General features: G+C 34.6%; 1 protein-coding gene across 10 annotated transcripts in view; it reads right to left on the minus strand.

The window, feature by feature from the left end:
* Positions 1–3087: 3087 nt before the first annotated feature.
* The window catches only part of LOC135449859 (heparan sulfate glucosamine 3-O-sulfotransferase 1-like), a 51054-nt gene continuing 33331 nt past the window's right edge, over positions 3088–20810 (minus strand). For 8 of the 10 annotated variants that reach the window (XM_064717247.1, XM_064717248.1, XM_064717243.1 and 5 more), the window contains one exon: positions 4183–6743. In XM_064717247.1, the coding sequence (XP_064573317.1) occupies positions 5701–6630 (930 nt within the window). In that variant the 5' untranslated portion in view covers positions 6631–6743 and the 3' untranslated portion in view covers positions 4183–5700. Of the gene's footprint in view, positions 3331–4182; positions 6744–9938; positions 10061–20810 lie in introns of those variants that run through there. The other 2 variants (XR_010440867.1, XM_064717251.1) reach the window with 2 other exon arrangements.

Below are 20810 nucleotides of genomic sequence, written 5' to 3' on the forward strand. Positions count from 1 at the left end.
CAACCTGTCCTACAGCACTGTAGGACTTTCTGATAAGGTGAAATATAGTGCTTTGAAAATGTATATTCATGTATATTCCCAATAGCCTAATGAGCACAAAATTCATTCAGACATGTAGAAGACATAGCTAAATCCCTGAAACAGGATCCTAGTCCTGTGCGTTGTCTTACAAGGCCAGTCATAATTTTCAGTTGTAACTGTGCCATATTGGGTTAACAAATATTTCACAGAAGAAGGCCTTCAGCTCCTGTTTTATCCTGTTCTAGTTGCCTTTGTCTTATTTTTTCCCATTGCAAGTTTGGTTGGTACATCCCTAACAAAGTTCATGATGGAACAAAAAGAAAACCTTACCCAGCCTGAGTGGCAAAGGGAATGGCTCCTTAATTATCTGTGCTTCCCCTTAATTACTGCCACTTGATTTAAATCGAAAAGGCACTGCTTTAGAGTGACAATGTGTTTAGTCTAACATTCATCAGAATAAGAAAAATTGGAACATAGTTGTATTATGTAATGAAGAGAGAGAAAATACTGAGACTGTTAAGCTATTATCTGTCCCTATTTAGAAGTGGTTTTTACTGAGAACTGTAGCAAATTAAAGTAATATCAATTCTGATATAACTCTCTACTTTTATTGAAGGGTGACTCAAACCACCTTTTTATCTCAGAGGAAACAATATAATACTAGAGAAATGGCCTTTGAGAGAGAAGCTGTATCCCTGGTTGAGAGTTTACATGAAGGTATTTTTCTAACATTTAGTGAGAGGTTTTTGTAATGGCACTGAAATAATACACAATGTGAAAGTGTAAAACTATATTGAATCAGAAAACAGACCTCATAGTACCTGTTACATGGGCTAATACGGGAGAGTCTGTGTTTTTCCTCACATCTATTTTCACAGAAAACTATTATTTTTATCAGTCTGTTTTAATCTGTTGTATTTCCCCTAAGTAGCAGATTCACCTTCATGGACTAATTTTTACATTGCAGTTCTGTTAGTGTCTTGTTTCCAAATGTTTTCAGGAACTGTGGTAAGCTCATGTCACTGTTAATTAACCTTAAAGGGAAGACAATACAATTCCTCTGTAATCACAGAATGATACTACAGAGTCTGTTTAGTCACCATTGCTTCTAACTTTTAAATTAGTTTTACAAAATAGCAAAACAATTTATAAAGTCACATTGAAACTTGAAATAATCAAAGTGGAAACTCTTTGGCCAGTAGCTAAATATTGTTCATTTACTGCTGGCAATGATTAATGTTCTAGGCAAATTATTACTGATTTTATTTCCGACGTGTCTACACACTTATGACAAAATTCAAGCTTTTGAAAGAAATTAAGACCAAATCCACAAGTACAGAAAATAATAATCTACAATAATATAATACTTTAATAATTTAAATTTTCCTTTCTCATAAGGGAAAAGTTATTCTGCAATTCTTACTATGAATCAAAGTTTTTGGGGTAAGTCTCTCTTTTTCTTTTTTAATTTTTTCAGTTAAACTGTGTAAGTAAACTGATAAATAATATTTTTGGTTTTGACCACATAGATAAAACAAGAAATTATAGGGATTATAAAAGTATTATATTTTTTATCCAACTCACAAAAACATCTGAATTGACAAAGGCAAATAGAAGTCAAATTTGATAGAAGCAATTTAATTTTAAAATTTCTTTTTGATGTGCACAAAGGCAGAGAACTCCTTGTGTGGATAAGCTTCCCTACAGTCGTCAGTGTGATTGGTCTCCAAAAGATAATCTTTATAGGAGTATCAGTTTTGTGTCAAGAGGACAGGAAAGGAGCCGATGTGCAGCAGCATGCAATGTGTGTGCCCTCTGTAAAGTTCTCTAAAATAAAAAATGTCTCTGCTTTAACAGATATCCTTTAAGAGGGACTCCAAATGCCAGGCTTTAAGGGCTAAGTTGTGAAAGACGAGACGCCAGGGTCCAAGGCTTTTGAGCACCTGGACTCGGGGGATACAATGGAAAAATCCAACCCTTTTCCTGGTAAAAGAATGAGTTAGAGTGCAATGGAGGAAGTTCCTAATTTCTTCCTCATTAGTTAAGTACTAGGAGTTTTGGGGGCAAAATCCTAGCTTTTAAGGTTCCCAGTAATTTATTTGATGTACTATAGATAATATATATAGTAAAAAAAAAAAAAAAAAAAAAAAAGAGGTGATATTAGACTCATCTAGACATTAAATGTGTGCTGCTCATTGTGGCTAAACAAATTCAGTTACAGCTGCTTGATATGGTTAATTCTCTGTGATATTAGATCAATGAAACTGTAACTATGGCATTTTTACTAAAAAAGAAAAGGAACAAAAGGTTCATATTTCTGGAATGCAAAACAACATCAAAAGCCAGTCAAACCATCATAAATTCTGCAGTAGTCTTGCACATGTAATTATATCATCTGTTCCAGATGTTCCCAAAGATCTTTGAAAAACTGCATGACTTCTTCAAGTGACCTTCCAACATGAAATTTACTTTTGCAAACAACACTTGAGTATCAGATTATGAGATGATAATTTCTTTTAGAGAAAAGTAACTTCTGGTTTGCTATAAATTGTGTAAATTCATGAGATATATGTAATTTATTAAATTGTGAACTGTCTTGTTAATAACATCTGCATACTGATTGTAAGCCTTCAGGTCTTTCCAAAAAATTGACTACTTTTGAATTCCAAGTTTCAATAACTGAGAACTTTTTATTTTACTATTACTCAAGTATGGCTCAGTGGACTGTATATTAAATTGATCTGATTCCCTTCCTAAGCATGAGGGGAAGGAGGGTTTTCTTAAAGACTGTAAGAATGGAAAAGGTCAGGACAACATGAAAGAGTATTTTTCAGACCACAAATGAGAAACTGATTGAAAGTTTGCAATGTAAAAATGCAGTCTAACCTCTATTTTGCAGAGGTTGAGGTGCAGGTTTTTTGACCACTGACTAAAATAAAATTTCTGGTGAGAATCTTGTTTTACATAAAACCACACTGAACCAAACCAACCCCTCATCCAGATTTTATTCATATATTTATTAATACTTTATATCCTTCTCATGATATCAGTAAACTCTAAAATAATATTAAATTCATTCCATCAACTCTGTTCTTCCCCAAAATGCTGAAGAGGAATGAGGAGTGATAACAAATCAAACAGATATATGCATCACTAATCCATACAGCTCAGCTCTCCTTGAAATGTAAATTCCAGAAAGGGACTTGCATTTTCAAAGATGCATACAGCTTCTGCTAACTGGTGCTCCTGCATTCAGCTCATTTAAAGATTAGCTGTAAACTTCAGAGAAGAAAGAGAAAGACTTGATGCCTGCAAGCATAAATATAGAAAGACATTAGAATTTTCCCCCTTCCTTTTTCTTGGAAGACTATGAAATTTTATGTGGCATATAGACGTATGAGTTTTTCAATTACTAGCATCTACCTGAAATTTTTATTAAAGTATGCATTGTTTTCAAATTTGCTTCTTGTAAGAAAAAAATAAAATAGGAAAAGTAGATTTTCAGAATGTATAGGAAAGAGAAAGTAATATATTTTTGTCCGATATAAGCTGCATTTATGTTGCTCCCTTTGCTAATGTATTTCTGAAATTGGAAGGAGTTTTGTTTATCACTGAGGTTGCATTGGTCAGAAAGAACCAGCCATGCTAGACAATACTGGGAATCTGGATTTGGGTGTTCTGTTATCAGACTAAAGTGCTGTGCCCACAAAATAGAAAGAGCCATTCTGATATAGAATCACACTGTAAATTCAGAGTTCAGACATTTTCTGGTCTAACCTTTTACTTGACAAAAGACAAAGAAGACGCTGTTAGACTGCACAGCTGTAGTCATTACCGTTTACCTATGCAATGTCCTTGTAGAGATGGTAGAAGAGCAGCATAAACATTCTGTTCCTTGACTAATTTGAAACAAAAATTTTGTATTTCCACAGATTCTTATTTGACATTGTATTTCTTAGTGTCTACATCTAATCAATATTAATGATTAAGAAGACACAATCTCAGAAAAGTGGAAGAAGTAAAAGACAATTTCCACCATCTGTAGAAATCAGGGATGTAGAAAATATACCTCAGAAAGGTAATTTCAGAGATTAATTATATGTTAATGAAAATAATTTGCTCTCATATATACAGCATGATTTCTCTCATATATACATAAACAAGTAGTAGAACAGCTAAAGAATAAGATTCATTATATCATTTTTAACATTTTGCATTTTTTGAGAGAATGTTTGGTGGAAGATATTTCTACATAGAGTCTGATTCTATCCAGCTTCAGAAGAATACCTCTACCTGCCTAAGTAGCCCACTCATAAGGTATTAAAAGCGAAGAGTCAGCCCTGCAATACATACCTCTTAGCCTGGAAAGGGGAACAATCCCACGGTAGAAATACACTCTCCTTTAGGCTGAGCAGTGACTTAGGTAGAAAGACAGAGATGCAGGATCTTCATTGGGTTTGATGCTCAGAGTTGATTTTCTTCTTTGGTATTGATATGTAATAAATTGTTTACATGAAAAAGCAGAAAAATCAGCACAATACTGTTAAAAAGTACTGAAAATAAAATCCTGATGCAGGGCTAGAAATGGTTGTGGTTCTTACAAATAACCTGAGTATGTCGTGCTGAACACTGTGTCTGAGATACGTAACACAATAAGAGGTTTTTTTAAAGTTTAGACTATACCATGGTCTGCACCAAAAATGGCAAAATAAAACTACACCATGCTTCGGGGGCAAGTAAATAAGTTTTGTTTTTAACAAGAACCGTTGTGCCAATAGAGGTAATATAAACCAAAGTCAAGAGAACAATAGAATAATTAGTCAGAGAGTACAAACATAATTCATATGGTAGTACTAAGAGCCTTTCCATTCAAAAACAAAGTGATAAAATTTATGCAATCAAATATTTGCACAGTCACTCGCTAATCATTAATATTTTTTGGCATTGATTTTTATTTTAGTGAATAGAATATTAGTGTTCCTGGGATATTTTAATTTCTTTACATTCAGAACCCTCACTTTAACCTCCTTCAAACAGTTTATATTTTTACTTCGGAGATTTTTTGAAAACACAAGATAGTAAGAGTGTGGTTTAATACCCATGTTATACAGACAGTAGCTTCTAGCTCACCTATTCAAAATTACAGGTGAAATAGATTCCTTCTATTATTAATTAAGTACTTCAGCATATTAAAGATGATGATTTATTTATTGGAGCTACTATGTATGCTCCTATTTTAACATACAATTTAAACTTATTTTATGAAAAATTCTATAAATCAACACCACTATCATGTGGGATATAAAAAATACTAACAACAAAAAATACAGAACAGTCAGAATAATACTATTTCCAATATTTACATTTTTTTACAGGTAGATGCATTTTTCCAAAACAGCAGAAATCCTGTAGAGATACACCTTTGCTAAGTTTGCTGAAGTTAATGTATTTGCATGTGAGACAAAGAAGATCAGAATATGACTCCCAGTAATCATACAAATACATAAAACTTATTTTTCCCACCATAAAGAGTACCCTTTCCATGAGTAACAGATGTGTTTTTCCAATGAAGCATATAACCAGTGTATTAATTCTCATAATACAAGTCTTTACAGTTTAGAAAGATATGTCTGAAAGTGTGTCTCAGGGCCTTTTAAAGAAACATTGACTCCTAATGTGTTAATGCCAGTCAAAGGAATGATTAACCATCCTGTAAAACTTTGCATTGTGCTCTCTGAAGTAAGAATAGAGTTGGTCTAAAACAGTGCTGTTAACAAGAGGATGGGGACGTCCTTTGGATTCATGTAAACACCTCTCCCTCCCATCACTTCTGATGCAGTAGAATCCCTTGGTTTGGTTAAAATAAAAATTAGAAGACATAATTCGGGATGGAAGATTTAGAAATCTTTCAACTTTTTGTAATTCAGGAAGAGGGTCCTTGATCAAAGTATTTCCATCCACTATGTGAATCTGATCCAAACTGAAATGCTTAAGCCACTTTTCCATATGGACATCATATAGACTTCTCTGAATAGCTTTGTATTTGGTATTAAGTACTCCATTCTTAATAACAATATCTTCAAAGAGTTGAACAGGCTTGTGACTTTCTACTCTGTTGTAATACACTTGGGTATAGTCAGATATAACTCTCTCAGTGGGATCTCTTAGAATGAGCAGCAGTTTAATGGAGCTATTCATGTCATGAATTCTTCCTGGAGCCTGTGGTGATGTAAAATAGCCTGGTGTTTTCTCAATTGTAATTTGATTTCCATAAGAAAATGGCATCAGATTTCTATACCAGTCTATTCCTTTTACATAATTTTCATCCCAGTCAAAGAAGTGGACTTCTGTAGCTGCCACCACAATGTTAGGATGAATATCCAACATTTCCAGCAAAGCTCTGGTCCCTCCTTTACGAACTCCTATGATGATTGTCTGAGGTATTTGTCTGCTCGTGCCAGGAGGTCTCACCTGTGCTGAATAGTGCTCACTTTTATTGCTGAATAATCCCACTTGTGACTTCAGTGTTTCCAGCAGTGCCCCATTCTCAACAGGAGCACCCCGAGCATGAGTCAGCAGAAGATAAGCTGACACAAGTAGGAAGGCCATGTGGAGAGGAATAATTATTTCAAGATAATGTTTTGCTCAATTAATGAAAGAACAGGTGAGTCCCCTCTGGTTGGCAGAACCCGTGGTAAACACACAGCAAGCTTCTGAAGCATCTGCAAAATAAAACAAGACAAATCAGTGATTCTAAAGTCATCATGAGTTAAAAAATTCAACACACAATTCAATTCACAAAGCTAATCTGTGATACCAATAGGAAATGAATAACGAAATTATTTGTTTCCCCTGAGTTTATATCAGAAGGACAGGAAAGTCCCATGTGTTGGGGCTTTTTTCTCCTTACCATGAGTGACCATTGATGGTTACTAACCTTTCAACAACTTTTATTTCCTCTAAGCAGATTAGAATTGTTCACCTGATTTTGAATCCTGACCATTTGTTGCTTGCTTTGATTTTCCTAATTATCTTCCATATATAGCACATCTCTTGTTATAAATACTGTACCCCATATGATAACAATAATTCCAAAGAATATTTGAACGTCAGCACCTTTCCCCAAATTCCCTGCTAGAATAGTATATTCTCATATAAATAACAGACCTGGATGATGGTGCCACCATCTGGGTTTTAGTGAGCTATGAATCACACAAAAATAATTCTGTTTTCTTAGATACAAAAAACCAAAACATAGATAGAGGCAAAGTTTTGAAATCGGTGCCCACTAGAGCAGAAAACTAACTCTGTCAAACAAAAGTAAAGTGGCTAAGTGGGATCAGTGTGGGAAAAATAAATGATGCAGGGTGGATGAATTCTCTGTAACTATCCAAGTGTTGCGCTGCACAGTCATATGCGTGTTGGGAAAATCTGGGCAAAATCAGATCTTCAGATAATATTCTGCAGTTCCTCCAAAGCTCTGTATAAGACATATCCCGATGCTTTCTGGTCACTGAGAGATTTCTGCAGGGAGACAAGTCTGCTTGAGGCTGAACAGCTTCTTTTACTTAATCCACATTGCATATGGTCATTTTAAGAAGTGGCAAATGTTAAATATCTTCAAAATTTGCAAAAACTTGAGGCTTGCAGGTACGTGCATGTGCAGATGTAAATGAAAAAAAAAATCTATGTAATTGTGTAACTAAAATTTGAGAACTCCTGGGTAACTTTTGTACATAATATTTGAAACAGATTGCTTATGGATCTGCCGTCACAACAACAGTCATAAAAAATTCAGATCAATGCAACACCTGCACCACTGTGCTTGGATTGCCTGTTTTTAACTCTGAAAATCCTACAGGACAAATTCCCTTTGAGAGGACTCGAGTTTCACTCAATTTCTGAGCAATTACATGATTTAAAGATTTGTGGGATATATCTACATTCTTGTTTTGTTTTCAATGTAGCATGCAGAAACAAGGGTTTTGTACAGTGAAGCAGCAGTTATTTAATAAGCCAAAACCACTTTTGGAATAATTTTGAATTATGGCACATATTTTAAAGTAGTCTCAGAAATGTAACAACCTTAGCTCCTTCTCCAGTGTTCACTGTCTGTTTCTGAACATATTGGTCACAGTACTTCATCTCTTAGAAACAACCTTAGAAAACACAGCTGATTCCCATTTGTCATGGCACTGAAAAGCATTCAGTATTTCTATTTAAAAATTGTTTATGTTGAGTCTTACTTTACAGGCTTAAAGACTTAAAATTTTTGATAATAACAGTCTAGGCAATGCAGCAGATTCATTAAATCTATTTTCTAAATTTTATTGAAACCTTCTCCAGCTTCTTGGATATCTAGGGAATGATTGTAGTCAGCCTCAACGAGCACTAAACTCACAGTTATATAGCAAATATTAACCCTAAAATTGCAATTTAAAAAATAAACTATGACCTTTAGTGAAGAAATCTGCAGAGAACATTCCCTGTTATGTCTGAGCAAGACTTAAAGGGCAACTGCTTCTTCAAAAAAGAGCATAGTTTCAATAGGAAGAGAGAGTATACGATTACTAAATATTGGAAAATCCAAGTACAAATTTGCTTTGTAATCACAGAGTGGAATGCTGTTCTGTAGGAACTTGAAAGGAAGTTTCATTTTAAAGATCACCATTTTTTCCACTAGGAACTTCACTCAGAAGTTCTGTTTGAAGTTCCCAAGAGGAAAGAATGTGAGAATTTCTATGGCAGTCACAGGAGGGAAGAACAGGTATGTTTATACCAAAATCATTTATAGTTACTATTCCTTTGGATGGCAAGTTTGGGAAGCGGTAACCATGCTGTTCAGTGCTGCTGAGGATTAAAATACATTTTACAATAATGGCAGCTAATGCTGGTTTTGGAAAGATCCTTCGGATGCACAGCACGACAGGTGCAGCGTCGCACCCCAGATGATTCATGGAATGCCAGCTTTCAAAGAAGGGACTCTGCTTTAAGAATTTCCAGCCAAATTTTCCACAATTCACAAGGTTCTTGAACAGTTCAATCTGAGGAAAGGCACAGCAATGCATAAGATGGTATCAGAAGTAGCAATATATGATACCATGGCAACTTTCCAGCCCTGTGATGCCAGCAGGCTGGGATTTGGGAGCAGGGGACAAGGGAGCAGTTGATCATTCTTTTAACCTGAAATTAATTCTGAAATCCCAGTGTTAGTTTGCATTCTATTAATCTTCATTGTTAAATTAAAATTCTTCCAGGAAGACTGAGGAATTGTTTTTATAAAAATCTTACAGGTTTTCTCAATTTACCACTTTCATGATAATACAGCATGTTATACATTATAAATGCATTTACACATCTATACATTAGATTACAAGTACTTTGAACTAAGGGAAGACCTGTCTGAATGTCTACCAAGCAAGGGATTACTTATAAATACCAAGGTGGAGACATACAGTTCATTATCTGATTTAAATTCTGGAACTATCCCATTTTGAAACAGTTTCATGAGCTGATTCAAGACAGGTATCTTAGGCAATTTTACTTAACTTGAAAGAAAACTATTTTTAGATTTCTTGAGAATTAGTATTCTTGAGACTAACTAGGTTAACAGCTTAAATTGAAAAAATAGAAAGGAAGAGGAAAGAAGCAGGAATTTCTCTGGAATAAACTAAAAGCAGAGTAAAAAAGAGAGAAGTATTTCATACTGGGACTCTGCACTAGTATAGACAGAGATGTGCTCTTCCTAGATTTGGTGACAGGTGAAAAAATTCTCACATTCTCTTTTTAATTTTGTTTAAATAATTCAAACACACCAACATTATTTCATCCCTGAGTTTTCTAGTTTCGTACACCTAAGAATCAGGTACAAATAATGAAACCCAAAGAAGACTGTAAGCTGTATGAGAAAATCATACTTATCACTGAGGAAAGATTGGTCTTCCAGAATATTCTCAGGTTCACTTCTGATATGAGTGAGAGTCTGCTTAATTTACCATCTGAAATCAGCAGTTCTCTATAGGACACATTCAGGCAGCAAGTAGCAGAAGGAATTCTGCATATTCTGTGACCTGAAGTACTGTTTGAAAAAATAATTAAACTTAATTATTAACCATTTTAACCAGTTTTCAAATTAATTAGTTGTTTTAAAAATTTCTTAGACTCATTGCTAGGAAAAATCCTTACCCAGGAAATACTACAGAAAAAACCAAATTCAAAATGTGCTGTAAAATTGGTTCCTAAATAGATCAAAATTGCCTTTGGGAGCAATTCTATCACAACAACATTTCAGCTTTGGCCTAAGATATTTGATTGATTTCAGTGGAGCTCCAAGATTTTAGATCCTGTGGTTAGGTTATAATTGCTACACAAATGTAAAGGTTTTAAAGCAGATTTATCACATATAATTGGAATGTTATTATAATAATTTTTGTGTTGCTTTTATGCCTTTATGCAATTACATTTTTAGAAGATATTAACTGCCTTTTATAATGAAAACAATATATTTTACATTGGTGCACTGCACCAATGAAGAATCTGAAAGTATTCTTGTAAAACTAACCCCATGACATGATCAGAATTACAGTGCCTTACTACCATTTTTCCCTGTTATTTGGTAGTGTTGGTGCTGTTCAGTAACATAAGGAACATCAACAGATATGATACTTATTAAGCAGAAATGTAGTTCAGAAAGAAATTCGTGCTGCAGAAAGGACTAATTAAGTAAATAGTACCTTGGGCTGCTGTTTCTTTTATTTTTTAAAACATAGACTAGACTTGAGAAGCTGTTATGCTGGCTGAAAAATCATTTTAATATTACAGACCTGTACTAAACACCCTTAACTGCAGCACTGTACTCTGAAAATCTTCCAAGTGTCTTATGATTTATCTTGCTTTGGGGTAAAGTACAAAGTCGTTGGGTAAACCTACATATATTATTACTAATTTATAACATTATTAGTTCCTAATAGTACTTCCTGTATTACAGTGCCTGTAATGCTTTTCATTGGAGAATTCTGCAGCACTCTGTGTTAATGAACTGCCTGCACCTTATTAAGGCACCGTATCCACCTTACAGGAAATTGCAGCAGACCAATGGATAGATCCAGTTCAGGAGTGCAAATGCTTGGGAAAGTCAGGCTAATCTAATCTGCTCAAGGTCACATAGCAGCTTTATAGTCCAACCAAGAATAAAAACCCCAGGGCTTCTAATTCTCCTTATTCTCCTTCCAATTCCCTTTTCAATTCCGACTTCATGCCATTTCATAGCAGCCTCTCCCAACCCTTATGACAATTTATAGCTGGATTACATGCTGAACTGAAAAGCAAAGAGGTTTCTCATTGTTTCAGCATAAAAATAATTTTTTTTTTAAATAAAGCTGCTTCTTTCCACTTGCTTCTCACCAAAAAAAAAAAAAAAGAAAAAAAAAAAGAAAAAAAAAAGAATCAAGTACTAACTACAAACTCAGGATTTTGTTGTTTCAAGGCTTTTGTGCAGAAATACTTCTGTTGGTGACTGAAAACTGCAGCAATGGGGGGTAGTCAGAGCAAATATAACAAAGCACCAATTTTTGTCTTGATTTTTAAAAATATAATGGGATTCAAAAACGGGTACAGTTTTTCCTGTTAACTCCTATTAGATACAAACTTATCCCGACACAAAGATCAATCACTGAGAGGAGTACAATACAAACATGTTAAGGCTTACTGGCACACAAACTTGGAACAGCTCAATTATATCTCTATAATTAAGAACATCTCTAATGCTGACAATATAAAAAAACAATTCCAGCCTAAATGTATTCACACCCCAAGGTCAGATAAGGTGAACAGCTTCAGAAATTTATGGAAGGACAATCATAATGTGATGTCAGTTAGACCCATGTAAAGTATCCCTATACAGACTGGGTTATGTAATGAATAATTCTCAACAACAGAAATATAATTCTAAAAGTTTTGGAATCTGAAATTAGGCTGGTGGTTTTCCTTCAGTAAAACTAGAATAAGTTACATATCATAGCAAATGCAAATGCACTCAGTATAGCTTATACATTCTTTAAAAACAGGCAAATGAATTATCCAGAGCGTATAGGACACATTGCTTAAGAGAATCCAGTATCAATCTATTCAAATCCAATAACGTAATGACTAAGTCAATTAATTCTAAGCATTAAATGTTAGAAATAATACTATCATCAAAAGTCCTCTTCATAATACCTTAATTCTGATTATAATGTAATTTGTGAAATAATGGACATTTGAAAATACTTGGCACATGTCCAATGGTTGAACAGAAAAGTATCCTTTTTTAATATTAATTGGAAGGAAACAATTCAGCTACTTCTATCCACCCATGTGAGATATGCCTATGTAGAGTTTAGGGGACAATGAGAGCACATTTCTGAGTGTGAAAACTTAAAAATTTTGGAAAAGTTTCCTGTGTAGAAACAATTGTGAGTCTTAATTTTATTACAAGCAGAGCAATTACTTTAGTTCTATGTTAGAATGACACCAATCAGGGCCAATTGAATAACTTTAGAGCTGTGCCCTAGAAGTGAGATTTCATTCAGAAGAATCCCAAATTACCTATTCCATGAGACTAAAGACTATGTGGGAAAGGAGAGTTATCCCAGAGAGATAACCCTTTATATGGCATGAAACTTCTCTACCACACTTTTATGCTCTGCTCCAAAGCAAGAGTAAAGTAAGAGAAAGTAAAATTTTTGTAAACAGCTGCAAGTTGAGCTCAGTGATCTCTTTTCATACAAGGAGCAGAGGACAAAGTACAAAAGGACCACAGACCCAAAGCCAAATAAACATTGCAGCAGTTCATACTGCTGATTAAGAGTCTTGTAGGCACTTAAGAATTTAGTTCACTTTCATTTTATTCAAACTATGGGCATATTTTTGTTAGGAAGATGCACTAAGATTTCCTAAATGAGGTAGTACCTAAAAACCCATGAACCCACAGATTGTCCAGAAATGCTGCCTTGCTGTTGTAACACCTCTTTGGGTAATGAAAAAGTTTAAAGGTTTCTCTTTAAGCATCAACACAAAATATATGTTGGCACAAAGAAAGACAAAGACATTAACATTTTAAAGTCCTAATCTCAGCAGTGAATTTATATGTGTGAGCTTTTTCTAATGAGATTGCAGTTTTATAACAGCCAACAGTTACTACCTTACAGGAATAAAAAAAAAAAAAGGAATAAAAAAGGAAATAGCTATTTGGTGTGTAATGGTAGGAGCTACAAAGTAGCAGCAGCTGGCTGCAGGCTTCTACCCGGTACACAGACTATAATGGATAAAAAGGAAAGCTAAGAAATGTTAGCATGAACTATAAACACCATTAAATCACTGGCAGGTGATATTAGCAGATAGGAGTTTTGAAGGAAGTTTGCTTCCCTAAGGCAAGCATTACATTTCCTAATTCCTTTTCTGACTGCAAATATGTAGCACAACAGTAATATATACAGTATAAACACACTAATAAATTTCTGAGCTAAATAAACCTTCTACAGCTGCAGTTTACACACTTATATTTTATGGTATCTTTGAAAAATATCATACTCAAACCTTCCACATAAAAGTCGCTGAATTACAGTTTCATAAAGATCTTTAATATGCTCAGCACATAAAACCAGGTACATTCTAGGGATACTTGTAAATAGACATAAATAAAAATGCAGTCCTATTAAGATGCAAAGAGTGGATAGTGATCAGATTAGCACAGATGAGAAGGCCAATTTTACTTATCACATTGGCATATTTGAAATGGAATTGCATTAGCATTTTGTTGAATTAAACTTACACCTCTAATTGTTAATTAAGCATCTGAATTAATATAAATTGAGGTAACAAAGATGCCATGCCAGTTCTTCAGCCAAACAAGCAGTAGTCATGTAATTATAAAGCTGTAAGATGTAATGATATGTGGCTGATAAGTAGCTTTTGTGTGTATTTCTACAGTACAGCAAAAAGGTCAAACTTCAGCCTCTCTGCCTCTGGTATAATTAATTGAATGTTATTAATTTTCCCCCACTCCTTTTCACAAAGAATAACTTAATACTCATAGATATTTAGGAAATAAAATTAGAATTTGATGCAGAGGAATTACTAGAGACCTGTCTTTTAAAGGAAAAAATTCCTCAGAGGGTCAGGATGGCAAATTCAACTGAAAGGACCTCATAGTCCATCTTTTCTCAAAGTAAACAAACAAGTACGACTTGAAGGGACCATAGAAAGCAACTTCTTACCAAGTCTTAACACTGATTAATAAATATATTAGTAAAATAAATAAAAATACATCAGTAAAATAAATATATTGGTCAAAACTGCATCTTCCACTGGTAAGCAAATTCTTGCTAATAAAGAAGGCAAATAGACTGCAATACAGAACAGGCAAACATATTAGAAAAGAAATAGATGTAACATTTCTTGAATTGAAGCTCGATGCCTTCAACACATATCCATCATCAAGCTATGTGCACATTCAGCCCAGCAGATAGCTGTAGAGATGCAGGAATGAAAGCAATTTAGGGAACATTTGGAAATGCCTGACAACTGGAATAAAACACATAAAACAGCCCCAAGTGCAACACTTGTGTCTCTCACACTGCTCCTCAGGCTGGTACTGGGAGACAAAGATGACAGGCTGAACACATGGAGTAAGTAAAAGACAGATTATTTTCTGGCTATTATGGAAAATCAGAAATCAGATCCTTGCTCCTTACCAAACCTTTTTCCAGTGCCAAAGTAGCACATTAAAGTACAGTAAAAGAATACTCACCACTCATAAGAGTCCGAGAGCAGACATCTAATACCACAAAATTCTAATGATTTTCTCCAGGACTTCTGAGATTCACTAGGGTCCTACCTGATTGTCTTTTCCACTTTTTAGTTAGGAAAGACAGACCTTAGGAAAGTTTCAGTGCAGTCCAAATTTTTCAAACTTTGATGTACAGCCCAAACCTGAACTCATGCCAGTAGTAAGACCCAAGATTTAGGTACATGTCAAAAATTCCTACACTTCAGTGGAAAACAAAGCAATTCCTTTTCTTTAGTCCAGACTGTTATGATGACTTCCCTGTGCAAAAACATCCTCTGCATCTACAAGTTTAAGGCGTCCTCACAAAAACACTTTCCATTGTTACGCCACTGCATTCCACAGCACGGTGAATTCCAGCAGAGCATGCTCCTCAGCACACAGCATCACTTCTGCCCCATAGCTCAGAGCCATGGTGCACCCAAACACCTCTTCCACACTTTTCCTTTAGTGCTGCTTCATTTCAAATCAATTGCAGCTTCTCAGAAAGGCTCTTTGATGGCTGAGAGTGCCTACAGCAATTTTTTGGCACCCTTAAGCTCTGTCAATTTTCACCTAAGTCTTAAAGGTAAAAATTATATTTAGGAGCCATCACATACATTCAGGATGTGGACTTTAGGACTTCAGATTTGTGAGACTTGTGACAAATGGTGAGAGAAAGAAACATCAGAAACTTTAACTAGAAAGAGCTACAATAGATGTGGTCGGACGCAAAATAAAAGCATGGTAAGAGTTGCTCTCAGATTCAAATACTGTGTTTGCTGTTTATGATAATCAATTTTTTTAGTAGCAATTTTTTATTTGAATATGTAGAATCAATTTGGAAAACATCTGTTGCACCTAGGTATCTTATAATGACCTTTTCATATTTTTCACCTCAAATCTGAATGCTCTTATCAGTATTCAGAGAGTTGATGTTAGGAATACCTATAGCAGAGAAAGAGGCAGAGGTAGGGAAGGGCTCTGATATATTCTCATAATTAACTGCATATTAATTAGAGCAATAAAGAGTTAGAATGTTCAAAGCCATTCTCTTAAGACGAGGTAGGCTGTACAACACATGTACTTTAATTGATTCTAATCCCTTGATTTTAGCTCCTCAAGTAGACACAGTCTGACAGCAGACTGGTCTCATTGTGCCACAATAACTGGACATTTCCCCAAGGACCAATCCTTCAAAGTAGCATAGAGGAGACAGGTACCTCCATTATCATACATTTTCTCTCTCAGTCTCCTTCCTTCCCAAATAAAAGAGAAAAACCCTCAAAGCACCAAATTTTGTTATTTTAGTTTCAAACTTCACTTCTTCTGTAGGAGGAGAGGATCAGTTTTGTGATCCTAAATCCATGTTCTAGCTGCAGTTAATTTTTTCCACTTACTATATAGCTTATGAGCCACATATTCCATACTATTCTAGTCCACTTATTTTTTCTCAGGAAATTAAAAAAAAGAAAAGCTGATGATCAGTACTCATTTCTCTTTTCACTGTTCTCTATTACCAGTACAACACTGCTATATAAAGCAAAGATGTAGGTGTTAGTATGTGGTGGTTTTAAACATAAAATAAACATCTTGTGCATCCTGATCATTGTTTCTTTGCCCCATGAATACCCTTAGCACTCCCTACCCATGGTGCAATTTTAAAGAAAATCACTATCTCACTGTACCTTTTACTTTTGAATATATTTTTTTCTTCTGAGGAATGCATTTGGAGTTTTTGCAGAGTTAACAGGACATTGCTAGCAGATTTTCTGCAGCATCCTTCATGGCTGTCTCAGCAGCTACTTTAAATGTTTTGAAGAACAAATGTCACCATGTGAATACCAGTTAATTTACAAGTCCAGTGGGATTCATAGATAAAAACCAGAAAGCAAAAAGCACCAAACCAACACTTTCACATCAGATTGCCAGAAACCACATAAAATCAGACCGATCTTCTGCTACTGTTTACCACAGAGAATAGGAGTTAATTCCTTTAATAAAATGGAGATGGAATTGGATAGTGCTGAAGCTGAGACTAGAGAATCTTAATTCACTACATAAACTGTGGTGCAATTTTTAAAGATTTTGAGCACCTGAGGCTTTTTTTTTGCATTTTAGGATGGCTGAGAACTCCACTGAAGGTTGCCTGCTCTCAGGCACAGATATAACAATTTTCCAGCTCAGCAAGAGGGAAGAAACATATGCTAGTATGTGTAAAGATTCTCTTGCAGACATTTGCAGCCTCCCTCTTTGCAGCTGATGTTGTGTCCAAACCTTGTACCATTTCATAAGAACTTTAATATTTTGAAAAAAGCCTCACATTCACACAGTAGTTTGGAAAGATTAATATGAAAATTTAGTTAGGGAAAGAGAATCTCTGGTGGAATCTCCAATTTATTTACACAACTATCCATCCTCCTGCTCTCAGGATTTGGTATCTCAGTGTTTGGCCACTGCCACATATAGTGCTTTGAAAATATAGCTACAATACTCTTTCCTCTGAGCCCAGTTTGTGAGAAATGTGTACTCCTATTTAAAGCAACATCATGTTTAATTTCATGACAATAAAGGATTTTTTTTTCTGCATTCTGATTATGAGTGTTCATTCCTCTTACCTTAAAATATGTGATCACAAGGGAAAATAAATCTGGATTTGAAATTTAATTTGTAGCTATAAAATATGGAATAGTTATTCCTGTTTATAGCATACTAAAAAAGGTAGTGCAAGTATGCAATGTAAGATACTGGTTATTGATGCCAGTTCTGTTTTAAAGCACTGATAATAGCTTTTCCTCTCAAGGGAGGATAGCATTTCTTCTAGAAACTGTAAATTGTATAGATTATTTCATTTTTTTAATGCTGAATTTTCAACTTAGATTTGTAGTTTGATATTTCTTAGCTAAAACATTTTCACATTCATGTCCCACTTATTCTTAATGGCATCTATCAATTTCAAGCAGAAAGAACATTAATATTAAGAGAAGGCTAAATTTCCCCTGGAAGGTTTTTTGTCCTGGGAGGAGATATGGATACACTTGGAAAATTATTACAACTACTAATACCTTAAGAGGAATTATAGTCAACAGAAAAAGTGACTTTGTGTTTTAGATAATAAACAGTTCAGAGCAAATTTTTGAGATAAGAATCAAGATGCTGGGATCAAACAATATCTGTCAGTGTGTGAGAAATAAGGGATTCAATTACTGAATGTGAAAGAATCATGATTCCTATACTAAGGAACTTACCAAAATTATAGAAATTAGGGCATAACATGAAAAAAAAAGTAATAAAATAAAGCTATTTCCTCTGACATTTAAAAAATGTAGCTGATATAACTGTCATTCAAGTTCTGGAAATATTTCAGTCACATATAAAAATACCAGGAGAAATAAATCACAAAGTCCAACCTATTCCATAAAACATCATGATCTGCTGTGTATATGTGAGTATGCAAGAGAAATTGAACGTGAAGTACTTTAAATTATAACACAAAACCATCTTCTAGTAAATGCACCACAAAGCCAGTAGTGAAAGAGTAAAGGATTGGAGAAAGCAAGGGAAGTGATGAAAAGCAAAAAATTGAGCATTTGTAGGAAAAAAACAGGTTGTTAATAATTTTAGTGATGTTCTATACTTGTGCAAATACAAACACACATATATATAGCACACAGAGAAATATAGAACAGACAGCAATAGAAAATAATATAGACAAATTAAAGAATTCAAATTATGTGGGTTTGTGAGCAATGAAGCAGATGCTGATAAATGTAGATCATAAAAGTGGATTGCAAATAGATAAATGTGTACACTGGAAACATGTTCAGGATCAAACGTTCAAGTGCAGAAGAACTTAAGATTTGTTACAACATATTAAACCTTAAGAAAATTTAGATTCTACTATAGTGCAGGTGCAAAGGAGGCAAAGGTTAAGGATGGTATTGCAGTAGATTCAAGTGGAAATTGCATTATTTGGAGTTCAGGTTTCACATTTTCTTGTGGGGACTGGATCAAACATAACTTGTGCAGTTATGCCATAACAAAGTGAGATCGAGTTTGAATTTACAATTGATTACTTGCTTTCCAAACAGAGCAACTTACTCAAACTCTGTTTATTCACATGGGGCATTAATGTTCAGCAGCTAATGTATTTTATAATTTACACCTCAGATTTCTCACAGTAATTTCCCCTTGAAGACAAGCCTTGAGAGTGAAAATTTTCAGGATCATTTATGCAGGTCTCATTCTAGTCCCACAGAAATCAGTCATAGTATTTTTTGCTTAACAGCAAAGTTATGAAAATTTTGAAAGTTTCCTCTCTCTTCCTCATCTTGTGCTTTTCAGAATTGTATTTCTCACCTTGTAGTGATATTACAAAGGCAAATTCAAACACCCTGAATGTCCAGGTGGTAGAAGAATGGAGGAAACCATAAAATTAATTCCTTAAGATTGAAATGCTGAGTTGCATTGCTACTGCTGAATAATAAAGGAAACATCTAATCACTATGCATGTTTAGAAATATATCCAGGTGTTCTGGAGAGATTTTAAACCACAGAGCTGAAAAACTACCAAGCAGTATCAGCCCACATGTTGAGAGATATTTTAAGGCTATGTACAATAGCAAAAATGTCATGGTCATTGATGTAAATTGAGAGAAATTACACTGAAATTAGTAAGAAAATGGAAAGGAGTGATGATATGCTAAAATTAAATCAATTTGTTTAGATTATGCCTCCCTCCCATATGAACAAACACATATCCTACATTGCTGAGCAAAATTTTTATACTGCTTTTGGATTCCATCAGTCATGCAAGCTAAATAACATGGGGTGAAAAAGTGTTTGACAAAGTTTATTTGGCCTTCTGACAAAGTACTTCACTATTAGTTTCAGGGTAAAAAAGCAAATATTCAATATGGATTAATAAAATCGCTCAGAAAGCAAAGTGTAGGAATGCACAGGAAATGCTCAACATCCAGCTAATTCACAAGCTTGCACCAGACATCTCTTTAGGAAAAGATACTGGCTGAGAGATTCAGAGCCCAAGGAGCTTCAGTTACTGATGCATTTGAAATTTGAATTTCAAATCAGAGATGGACCCAGATCCTTTAGACTTCCTGGAAAGCCCTACCCTTAGGATTCTTTATGAAGCTCCCAAAAATCTCAGTGAAAATTTCAGATGGATGCACAGCAGTGGACAAAGGCCAGCACATTATTAGTATGCAAAAGCAGTAAGAGAAAATGACAGCACAGTTTGAATGCATTTGGGTAAACTAATGGTTCAGAGTGACTAGAACAGCGTGTTTCATTCTGGTCAATCACTCTCAAAAGGAAAAGGGAGTTCAGAGGTGGCTGCCAACAAAAGATTTCAAGCATAAATAATTTGTCAATATAAGGAGATAGTATAAAACTGCAGAGTCTGTACTTTGACTGCTGCATTAGATAAATGAACTAAGATAACCCTTGCTCATTCCCTCACAAGTTCACAAAACATATTTCAGAGAAACAAAAAGGCAACGAAATTAAAACTGACAAAGTTATATGCTCTGAACAATGCACAATTAATCTAGGAGTGTCATCGCCACTAAATGTTACTGCAGATCTATATAATGCAAACAAAAAGAAAGCAACCACCAACAAAGAAAAAGGACATTTTAAATTGCATTTCAAAATACAGTATTAAATTTCCTATATAAAAAATCTACTATAAAAGTGGATTTTGCAAGAGCTGCAGGTGAAAGAGAGATAAATTTGAGAAAACTGCATTTCTAGCTTCATAATACCTCAGAGGTATGTCATGCAGAAATATGACTAAAAACTTACTAAAGATACTTTTCAAAGAAATTTCATATCAATAAAGTTTAAATAATTTTAAATGCATTTGGATGTATTTGTTTACTGAGTTTTGTGGAAAGAGGGAGAGAGAGAATAAAATTTCCATTTCCAACTAAATGACCATAGTTTCCACTCTTAATCTCAAAACCCA

The sequence above is a fragment of the Zonotrichia leucophrys genome, chromosome 6, assembly GCF_028769735.1.
Source record: "Zonotrichia leucophrys gambelii isolate GWCS_2022_RI chromosome 6, RI_Zleu_2.0, whole genome shotgun sequence".
NCBI lineage: Eukaryota > Metazoa > Chordata > Aves > Passeriformes > Passerellidae > Zonotrichia > Zonotrichia leucophrys.